This window comes from Haemaphysalis longicornis, unplaced genomic scaffold (assembly GCF_048455015.1).
Source record: "Haemaphysalis longicornis isolate Haplotype H1 unplaced genomic scaffold, Haemaphysalis longicornis Haplotype H1 scaffold_8, whole genome shotgun sequence".
NCBI classification, from domain to species: Eukaryota; Metazoa; Arthropoda; class Arachnida; order Ixodida; family Ixodidae; genus Haemaphysalis; species Haemaphysalis longicornis.
In genome coordinates, this window is record NW_027526445.1 from 32,860,306 (window position 1) to 32,871,484 (window position 11,179).

The window sequence follows — 11,179 nt, forward strand, 5'->3', positions numbered from 1 at the left end:
GTTTAGTTTAGTTTTACCAAATTTTACCTTTCCCTGTTTTCTTTTTGGTACACAGCCTTGCATATAGGCAGTGGGTACGTTTCTCTAGCCATGTGCCAGGCAATAAACATCAGGCACAGTGGCTCGTAGTTTGAATTATCCGTAGTGGAACCTACTCACCTTCGAATTGACGATCGTTTTTTATAGACTTCTATGGAGCTTAAAGATCAATTACCCTTAATTCGTATTGAAGTTTGAAATGACAAGCTTTATGTATGCTCGCACATGCATGAAACTTGTGGGATTAAGATTGCGATTTAAAACGTCTGACTTTCTATCCTCGCTGAAAATTTGACTTGGTCCTGCTTCTTGAGTAAAAGTAATTACGTTCACATAACCTAAACTGGAAGTGTGTGCACATGAAGTTGGATATTTTATAGCATACTTAACGTAATGAAGAAAACAAACAGCTTGTGCCTGTTCGAAGGCCCTTGAGAACTTTAGCTGCTAAAAGAGGGGAAATTTGGCTGTTTTATCACGAGCACTAGAAGAAATACTCGTCGTTCCGTCTTTCACAATTTGACAGCACAAACACCCGCCATTGCACGTGCCGTCCATTGTGTTTACATCAAGTGAAACATGAGCCGAGGTTACCAGGTAATCTAGAAGTGAAGGTTTATTACAAAATAAAATAAACAACGCAATCATTCTCTCGGAATTGTTCTCGTGAGCCGACGCATCAGTGCGCACTGCCACCAGACGCACACTAAAAAAGGGGGTTCAAAAATATAGCGTGGGAAGCTTGTGGACCATTGCCCACAAAATCACAAGGAGAAACAACACAGGGTGCGGTTCTGATCTCTGCCAAACTGCCCACCCAATCAATCGAGCGCGGAATGAAATGACCAGAAATGATCAGACAGGGTCACCCCCAAATCAACCGGAACAACCGTGATGCATTCGGGTTATCATACAGTATAATACAAACGGCACCGCAGGGGTGCCGGAAGAACGGGTGCACCGACGCAAAGTTCATTTGCCCGCAAATGTGACCGCACCCGACGGACGCCACCCACAGGGCTGGTAGTCTATTCCCGGAACGAGTCACCATTATATGTACAGTTTCGAATCACTCAAAAATTAACTGCACGTGGCCCATACGGACAGGCAGTAACCATGCAATAGGCTAAAACGCGATCACCCCTGCTACACAACCTAAGAAAGCGATCAAATTCACCTACAAGAGGAGCTATCGATTGAAACTACGTGGCAGTCCCTTTCAACAACACTAACAACATTCGAAGTGTCAACGCATCGCGTGCTCTGCAAGCGAGAAGGGTAGTCTCGCCACATCAACGCACGGAAAGCGCAGCTCAAGGAGGCTTTTCTGCTCGCAATGCTTGCGGAAGCACCCCACGCACCGGGTTTGCAAAACAGAGAAGCCCCGGTGGCCGCATACGGCACACTGTGTTTGGGAATGGCAGACAAGGTTTGGGCACGAGATTGGTCCTGCCCTTCTGACACGCGATGGGGACCGGGTCGCTAAATGATGACAGTGATGTACCTCGCGACACGGCTGGGAACGGATGGAACCATCCATGTGCGATTCCATACCCGCACACCATCCCTTAGATGCTGTGCACTCCGTGTGCGAATAAGGGTGCGTTTTGGTAACGACACTCTCCATGACGGCCCCGAATGGCGCCAACCAGCCCCGGCGTCTGTAGACGTCATCGCTGGCCCGTAGGCGTCGCCACATTTTTCCGCGAAGCACGCGCACATTGCACGGTCCCCCACCGCCGCCGCAGTCCGAAGATGAGCCGTGCAGACCGCCCGACCGAGAGGCCAGCTCAGAGGACGGCCGTGCCGGGCAGCAGCTTGTCGAGCACGCGGACGCCCTTCTCCTCGTACTCCTGGCGGCTCATCCAGAACTTGGGGTTGTCCTTCATCACCTCGGCGAGCACCGAGCCCCCGATGAAGACCATGTCCTTGCGCCGGGGAGGGTCCTCAATGCGGATCTTGAACTTCTGCTCTCGCGCAAAGAGGGGAAAGAAAGGGGAGAGGGAGAACGTGATGAGTCCTGGACTATCCCACTGCCCAGAGACTGCAGTGGACTACTCATTTCTGACAACAGTGCAGCAACACCAAAGGGTTAATAATTCTGTACCACCCGGGCAAATTGCCACAAAAAACTGCTGCCCTCGTAGTTTTAGAGGTAGAGTGCTGGCACACAGTGGTGAGCAAGCCCTGCCTTCCAGCAGTACAAAAGCACAAGACAAAGATGTCCCGTCATTCGTGCAGTTCGGCTGACACGAGAGTTCAGCTGGAAGTCAGCACTCAGCCTGCTTCAACACCCACGCTAGCTGCTTTGCACAAGCTAGGGACTGATCACCAAGCTTTACTGATCACTGGCGCTCATTAGTGGCTGTGCTGAGTAAAAGTCACACCAGGTTACCGTATTTTCTTGCATATTATCATCACCACCACCAGCCTATCTACGCCCACTGCAGGGAAAGGCCTCTCCCATGGATCTCCAATTATCCCGGCCCTGCGCCAACTACGACCAATTTATCCCCGCAAACTTCTTGACCTCATCTGCCCATGAAACCTTCTGCCACGCTTGCCTTCTTAGGGACCCACTCTGTTACCCCTAATGACCAACGGTCATTAAGGGTAACATAACTTCTTGCATATAACCTGCACCAAAAATGAAAAACGTATCTGAAAAGTGTGGGTGCGGGTTATCTGCGAATATTCTTGAAGCAGGGGTTCACTTCACGGCAGAGTCCGCATCCCCATCACCTAGTGCAAAGCCAATACGAGGCCAACACAGGCCATAGACAGATCCCCATCCATAGCCTTTTCGCATGTTTTGCTTGGTCAACGGCACCTGCTGCTTCGGTTTGCATGCGCTTTGTTCTAACGTTGTTGGATATCAAGTCATGCCAGCCTTGTTTAGGTGCCATGAGAGGGTCTCGGCGGCAATCTTTTATAGCAAAAGAGAAACTTAGCATTGCAGCTGCTGCGGAAGAAATCGGCCACAGAGCTGCTGTGAGAAAGCACAATGGCTACAAGTCCTGCACTTGCGGTAGACGGAAGAAAAAAAAGCCTCTCTCAAAAGCGCCCACAGGGACATGCGAGCATTTCGTTGGTGTGTAACCCTCCTCGAGATTCAGCTTGCCGAATTCATCGAGAAGCGGGGAAGTAGTAGCCACGCTGTGTCGACAATGGCAGCCCTTGGGTTGGCCCGGCAGATGAACATCCCTTGCGAGTTTCGTGCAAGCTGTGGATTGTTCCAGTGGTTCATGGCCTTCTGTTCAAGGCTCATGTGAGGCAGCTGTGTGCTAGGTGATGGCCGACGACCTTTACACCCTCACACTGATGGAACGCGTGCATTGGGCTGCTGTGCCAGTGGATCGTACATGCGTGGGGGGCGGTTCCGGCCGACACGGTGTGCAAAAGCTCCAAGAAGTGCGCCATAAGCAACAGCTTAGATGGCATCGAAGACAACCGAGTCTTTGAGAGCAGCAAGGAAGCCTCGGGGGGCAGCAGCGACCACCGACTGAATCGGACTACAGCGCTGACAACGTTATGGTGGCCGTTTTGAAATGAACTTCTTTTGTAAACGAGATTATGACTGTCTGCACAGTTGTAACTCCCTAGCTTTCATTTTTTTTCACGTAAGCATGCAGGTTATACGCAAGGATATATACATATATTTTTTGGTGGAGTTCGAAGTAAAGGGTGCGGGTTATATGCGAGAAAACATGATACGTGGCTTGCTCAGAGAAGACCTGGCACGTGCCCCGTTGGCCCAGTCCAGACAAGAAGGACAAGGAGTAGAAAAAGGAAAGAAGTCACGCACCATGAGCTTCTCCGTGTCCCCCCGGAGCACGCGCTCCAGGTAGAGCTGCTTGATCTCGCGCTCAAGGCGGCTCGGCAGACCCGGGTACATGGTGGAGCCCCCCGACAGGATGATGTACTTGTACAGCTTGGTGCGCACGTCCATGGCGGCGTTCTGGATGGTCTGGAAGAGCAGCTCGGCGATGCCCAGGCCCTCGACGTTGATCAGGTGCGGCTGGAAGAGGGCCTCGGGCGCCTCGAAGCGCTCGCCGCCCAGCTTGATCGTGCGGCCGTCCGGCAGCGTGTACGACTCCACCAGGAAGGTGGTCTCCAGGGCCAGCTTCTGCTCTTGCTCCACGTTGTAGCTGACGTAGCACAGCTTCTCCTTGATCATGCGCACCGTCTCAAAGTCCGCCGAGTGGTTGAACACGTAGCCCCGCAGGAGCAGCAGCTGCAGGGGGAGGGGAAGGCACCGACCGATTATTCCGAGTTGCACGCGTCATGTACTCGTAAGAAGTTTGCGCTTCCTTCTTAGGAATTTGGAGTAAAAAATTTACTCCAAATTTGGAGTAAATTTCTGGAGTAAATTTGGAGTAAAACTGGAGTAAATTTGGAGAAATTTACCTTTTGAAATTTGGATTCAAGGCCCGTTCACACTTGCGACGAAAGCGAGCGAAAGTGACGAGAATTGGTCCCGACCATTCGACAAAAACGATCGTCGCACGACAAAGCAACAGGAATTCTGTCACTTTGGCGCGCGGCGACGAAAATCGGCGCCAACCATTAGACAAAAATGATTGCTGCGCAACAAAACGACGAAATTCCCGTCACTTTTGCTTGCTTTCGCCGGAAGTGCGAACAGGCCTTAACTCTTTCACGACGGCGCCACAGGCAATCGGAAGCCGGCGTCCGATGATTTCAAATCTCCCGCAAAATCTGAAACCGGCACTCCACAGACAACTATCGCCATCTGGTGTGTTCATTGGCAACTTCTCTTTCAATTTCGGTTTCGTCTGCTTATATGTCTCGTGTGGTGGCGGTGAGCAAGAGAAATTTGAACCGACGGTAGAGGGGAGGAGGAGAAAAAATGGCGTCGGGTTCGCGCCGCGCTCCGCACAGTCGGACTGCAGTAGCAAGCACTTCGGCAGCTCCTGTGCTGTCGATTTTTCTGATTCCAGCAGCAGTGAGGGGTCAAGCAATGATGTGGGATCTTCAGATTTCAGTTAGGTCGACGAAGCTCCGGTTCAGGTGCCTCGCACTTCAACAAGCGCTGGCAGGTAATTTCGTTGTGACTCCGCGCTGTATTTATAAACAAAACGTGCTTCTTATGTGATGACTGCGGTTTTGATTTTGTGTTTAGGGTCTCGACAACGTACGGCCGGGATATTTTGCCAAATGCACCGCGCCGTATCGCGCTATCACCTTCAAGATAACCTGGCGCTCGTGTCAGATTAGCGCTGCAAGGTTCAGGTGCGAGCGACGCTTGTCGAGAGCGCTCGATTTTTTTTTTGTTTTTTACCATCGAACTGATAAGGATTTTGTGCGAGGACACAAAAGAGTATACCGTAAGTACCAGATTCTAACGCGAACCCGATTTTCCTCACAAAAAACCGAAAAAACTTGCACCTCCGATTGTAACGCGCATGGAACTGTGTGAGCAGAAAAACGAATGCGAGATAAACGGGTGATTTATTTCCCGAAGTAATCTCACTCAACTCACTTCTCGTCGCTCTCCGCTGACCACAACATCTCGTCCTCGGTGCCGTCAAGCACGTTCGCGATGCCACACTTCTGAACTAACGTTCAACCATGGTCGATGGGATCGTGGCCCACGCCTCACACGCCCACCCCGCGAGCTTCTCCAGAGGCGCACGCTTCAGCCGACCGCTCGTTTTGAACGCTTGAGAGCCGCTGCTGCCATTGCTGTTATCAAGCGCACAAGTGGAACGATTTGACGATTTGTGTGAACGCCGATAGAAAAGCCTAGGCGCCTATGCACCATACCTATGCTTCCTGCGTCTGAAAAGTCGTTGCTAAAAGCTTTAGCGCCATCTTGACATGGCGATGGGTGGGACGAAATTTCCGCCGTTTCAGTTTAGGTTTCGAATCCGATTCTAATGCGGATGCGATTTTTCAACCTATATCTCGGGAAAAAAAGTGCGCGTTAGAATCGGGTAAGTACGGTACTTGGATGCACATTTTACAGAGACTCACTCACCCTTGAGTGCCCTTGCGGCGTGGCACAGCCGTCGGTTGCGCTAGGTTGACGGGCCCTCAAAAATCCAAAACTTGGTGTACACTGTTAGTTTATATATTGAATCATAGCCAAGGAACGTAGGAACAATTTGTATATCTTAAGGGGGCAGTTGGGTCTTTGGGGCCGAAAAACGGTCAAAAAAAGTGTTTTCTCAAAAATGGCATTTCTGGCCTCCACACCCATTTTTCTATCAGTCTGTAAATTTCCTCATCAAAAGGCACCATATTTTGTTGTTATTATATTATAATAGCATTTTAAAGTCCACTCTACAGCTCAGTAAGTGCAGAATTCGATGGTGAAACGGCACTTTTCTTGCAATACAAAGGTAGCATTTCATCCTCAGATATCTTGGCACCCAGAGCAGGTACAACTTTAATTCTTTTTGCTTCTGATACCGAAATGTGTGGGGAATACAATGTTGGAAACAAATTTTTCAAATGGAGGCCTTGGAAAATTATTATCGTGTTCGATTGGCACCACCTGCGAGCGATTTCTGGCAGAGCACGGGAGAAGTGAAGTTCCCTGTGTTGTAAAACGACCAAAAATAGCTGAATCAAAAAAGTGCTTCCTATGTTGTATTCTTTAGTCATTTGTCTGCCTAGCCACGTGGTAATTGCTATTCTGTATGGAGTGGTTATTTTGTAATTGTGAGCCAAAATAATTGCAATTAATCATTAATTAACACAAAATATAATCAACTTACAAAAAATCTAATGGCAGATTTGAAATCAGCACAAAAAACTCTATAACACAGTGCAGTTTCATTAAAATTGGTTGGTAAATAAAAAAAATAGCTCTAAGACCAGTCTGCCCCCTTAAAATACCTGAAATAATTTTTAGCCTCGGTAAAAGTGCCGATTTGTGTTTTTCGTATACTTTTCTTGGGGGTTTTTTCCGATTACTTGACGAATAAACTGTAAGTAATTGTACCTTTAACAAAACTGCTGCTTTGTGCTTGGAAGAGCAATCTATAAGCTACAATTTCATGCATAGCAAGGCTACGTGTGTCCAGTAGCTCAAGAGAAAAAAAAACGTTTTGTGGAAGCACTTAAAATCGGCCGTTTTTCCGCCGTAACGAAAGAGTTGACGTCCAACTCAATATGCTACTGCTTGCCCTAGAAATAGTGTGCGTGTGGCATATCGATTGCAGCGCACCTTGATGAGATAGCGCGTGATGTCTCGGCCGGCAATGTCCAGTCTCCTGGTCAGGTGGTTCAGGGCAAACCCCTCGAAGACAGGGCAGATGTGGGTGACGCCATCACCAGAGTCCACAACCACTCCGGTGTAGAGGCCTGCACAGAGACACCCCAGGCATGCACACAAGAACAATGAGGTCACGACCATACTCCGAAACACGAGGCTAACCACCACCTGGTTTTGTGTCGGTCACTCCTTTACAGACAATTCCAAGGGGCATGGCCTACACATCTTTGTGCGGAACCACACTCAAGCAGAGAAGGGGTGAACAGGTGTGAAGAGTTTTGTTGCTCGCTCGAGTGCCGCTCACTCAATGAGGTTTTGCTCCTTATGCTACAAAAAAAGTTCATAAAAAATTGGACAGAAATGCCAGCTTTAGGCATCTATTTCTAAACAAACAAGGCATCACCTGTCTTTGAAAAGAAAAAGCTGTGAAGGCTGTGAACTTTCGGTTAAAGCAAAAAGTTGTTCCATCTTTAATACTGCCCCTCTGTTTCCCAGAATTAATGCAATACAGCAAAGGTTTGAGCAATGATAGCACGCTTCACGCAAAGTACACGAAGAGATACTAGTATTGGGAAATTAGTGCCCTGCGCTGATGAAACAAGCACCGCATACCGTATTTTCGCACGTATAACCCGCCCCTGCATATCATGTGCACCCCCACTTTCAGCCCACTGGAAAAAAAAAAAAGCTTATTGCCCGCACATTTGATACAGAAAAGGATGCACCAAAGAGACTGCTCAAGCAACACATCACATAATACGTAGAGAGAAAAAGCGCATATTTAGGAAGCAGAATACACCTACTGCAAGGCGAAAGTCCCAATTCACTAATAAAATTCAGTTAGAGTGCGCTCGTCCTTGTATGTTTTGCTCAATCGCTGCCATGGAAGGCTTTCTTTTACTGCATAGGAGATTCCCGGCACAACGTGCAGTGCCGTGAAGCTGCATTACAAAAAAAAAAAAAAAAAAAACGCATATTACCCGCACCCCTACTCTGCCACTGAAATTTTCACACTTTCGGTGAGGGTTATACGCGCGAAAATACGGTACACGACCAGCCCCTTCGATTATTACTACATAGTGCGAAACCAGGAGGAGGAGGCACGCACCCTGTGCGTAGAGGGTGAGCACGGCCTGTATGGCGATGTAGGCGCTGTCGAACTGGTACTTCTCGAACATGACCTCGATCATGCGCTCGCGGTTCTTGAGCGGGTTCATGGGGGGCTCGGTGAGCAGCACCTTGCACTCGCGCGGGTCGATGGCCAGCTTCTGCTCCCCAAAGGTGTAGTCCCAGACCAGGCACATGTCGTCCCAGTTGCGCACTATGCCATTCTCCATCGGGTACTCCACCTCCAGCATCGAGCGCAGCTTTGACGCCTCGTCACCCACCATCACGTCCTGCGAGGAGGGATAGGGAAGCGGGAACCCTTCCTCTCTATGCAAGTACTTCAACACTAGACTAATCGGTACAGTAAGCGTAAACTGCTTCACGTACATCCAGAGCATTTCAATGGCACTGCACTTCTGCTGAGCTCACGAGGTGGAGCTTTTTTCTGACGCTTTGAGTAACTACTGTGACAAAAATCTTTGCTCTTGGAAGATCGTGCATAGTATAACATTTCATACTAACCCAAAAACTGCAGTCTCACAACGCTAGTCTCTTTGGCATGCTTTGATACGGTCATGCTTGAGGCTCATCTTGAGCACTCTGCTTTGTTCTATGAAAGTGTTACTTCGACAAATGGCTCGTGTGCAACTCAATCGCTACATTTACTCAGTTCGTCACTAATAACCACAGAAGCAGTTATAAAATCTTTCAATGATTATTTTATTTTTATTTTCTATGCTCACACCTGCAAGCTGAACTAGTTTTACAGCATTATACCGTAATCCTTTTTTTTAACGGATCATTAATAACTTTTTAATGAGTAAGCATTCTTAAGCAGCTGCCCAACTCCAGAAATATGCCTGTCTGTCCATAGATACTCAGATTAAAACAAATGACTGGAGAATATCACCAAATTCGTTATATAAAGACTCAAACCCTCCCTTGCCTTTACCGCATATTAAAGTTTGAACAGTGAGCCATCCACAGCAGTGGTGTAGCCAGAAATATTTTTCAGGGATTGTTATACACTGCCGGTTAAAAAAATAAATCCTACACCCCACTGAAATTTTAGCCATTTTTCGGCTTCAATAAAACTGTCACCGTTCTCATTTTTTTTTTCTTCATTATTTCATATCGATTGTTAACAACACAGGTGAAAAACAGGCGAAGGAAGGGGGAGGGAGACAGGGATACGGGGCTCAGAAAATTTTGGGGGGCGTTCTGACACCGAACACCCCTCCTGGCCACACCCAAGACCAACAGTGACCCTTTGGGGGGGATTGGAGGGACCACCCCCCTCCCCACCTCACACCATTCCCCTAAGATTTATGAATTGTGCTGTGGGAAAGGCAGTAACCCTTAAAGCTTATCTCTGAAACTAGACGACCGATTAAACCTGCGAGGAGGAAATGACATCACACTGGGGAAACTAAACCAACAGAAACTGAGTGCACCGGCACAGTGCGTGAACGCAGAGAGTGTTGCTCATGCACGTGAAAGGCAAACACGCAAGCAGCATCAACAGAGCCGGGTTATAGAGGCAACTCTAAACCACAGGCAGTGACGAAGGAACTTCGCAGTCAGGGCTCACTGGCTCCCTCCAGCAGTAAACGCGCCATGCGGAACTAAGTATGCAAATTATGCACCTCCCGAAAGAGCACGGAACCCAGTGGAGGAGACGGCTAGGCACACAACTTGGCTGGCGAGTCATGCCAGTTCCAAAAGATGCTCAAAATTCGGTCCGTCGAATTCGTTTTCGCGCGCTAGCGAGCCGGTCGTCGCGAGATGCTAAAGGGACAGGTGGGGGGGGCACTTATCAGACGTAAGCGTCACGAGATAAAGCCGGCGCCGCACCCCGGGAGCTCAAATAATACTTACGTACGATTCTGTCGTTGAATCCTTCGCAGCGTAACGAGAAAGCGGGAGAAGAATAAGTCACTTTCGGCACAAGCAAAGGAGAAAAATATGAGGAACACCCGCCGTAGGGCTCGCTGTTTCGGAAGCTCGGTACCAAGCTGTGTTGTACCCCCCACACAGACGAATGACTCAGTGACATCACCGGAAACTACTCCGGCAAAGGCCGCTCCCTGCTTTGATCGCCAAGTTTACGCCGGTGTCGGGTGTAGCTATGAGATCAGAAACCTGACCAGGCGTGCCCTACGAGCTGAGCAACAGTTGTGAGGCTCAGAAGCTGAACAGAGTTTGACGACACTACTAGTACTGCTAGTACTGTAGCGGCGGTAGTCACCGATCAAACACTCGCTCACCTTCACTTCGATGTCCCCTATTTTGTGGGCGGCTCGTAGAATGGGCCTCCCGACGAGCGACGGGAACCTGAAGGCCGGGAAGTTGGAGCCCGCGTATCCACATTTGACAAACTGCGAAGTGTAAACACGGAGGTGGCAGCCCGGTGAAGCGGTGGGCAGTCACCATCTTGGGCTCGGCTGGGTACACCGGCCTCTTGACAAACGGAGGACCATCGGCCGGCGAGCAGCGCCCCGAACCGAAAAATAAACGCGATGCCGAGTAAAGAACTTACCCCCGTTCCGTTGTCGCACACAATTACTTTCCTACCTTGGCTATCCATTACGATTGGTGGGGACTGAAAAACTCCGAGCTACCTACACATCCACACATACAGAAAGCCCGACATCCGCCGCCGCCGCTCCCCCTTACCGCACTATCATTGCCGGAAGTGGTGGTGCGAAAACGGAAGTTGGCGTGCTAGTCCACTTTTACATGCACAGAGGGCAGCACGAGCTATAGAGAAAAAAAAAAAAAGAGAGAAAA

At 49.1% G+C, this 11,179-nt stretch overlaps 1 protein-coding gene across 2 annotated transcripts; it reads right to left on the minus strand.

Moving 5' to 3' along the window:
* Nucleotides 1-629: 629 nt before the first annotated feature.
* On the minus strand, nt 630-11,089 carry Arp2 (Actin-related protein 2). Of its 2 annotated transcripts, XM_077681444.1 has the most exons (7): nt 10,929-11,089; nt 10,657-10,767; nt 10,268-10,288; nt 8,391-8,679; nt 7,235-7,371; nt 3,845-4,273; nt 630-2,006 (listed from the first exon to the last, which is right to left on the minus strand). In XM_077681444.1, exons 1-7 carry the CDS (start codon nt 10,974-10,976, stop codon nt 1,830-1,832), a joined length of 1,212 nt encoding a protein of 403 aa, XP_077537570.1. In that variant the 5' UTR covers nt 10,977-11,089; the 3' UTR covers nt 630-1,829. The 2 variants fall into 2 exon arrangements, with proteins under 2 accessions (XP_077537570.1, XP_077537571.1); XM_077681445.1 differs by lacking the exon at nt 10,268-10,288.
* Nucleotides 11,090-11,179: the final 90 nt, after the last annotated feature.

Bases quoted from the DNA above. Each gene is read 5' to 3' on its own strand.
- Arp2 (XM_077681444.1), bottom strand. From the start codon at position 10,976: ATGGATAGCCAAGGTAGGAAAGTAATTGTGTGCGACAACGGAACGGGG. The intron at 8,680-10,267 runs GTAAGTATTATT...CCCTCCTCGCAG, and splicing joins ATTCAACGACAGAATCGTAC to GACGTGATGGTGGGTGACGA. The intron at 4,274-7,234 runs GTGCGCTGCAAT...CTCCCCCTGCAG, and splicing joins TCACGCGCTATCTCATCAAG to CTGCTGCTCCTGCGGGGCTA.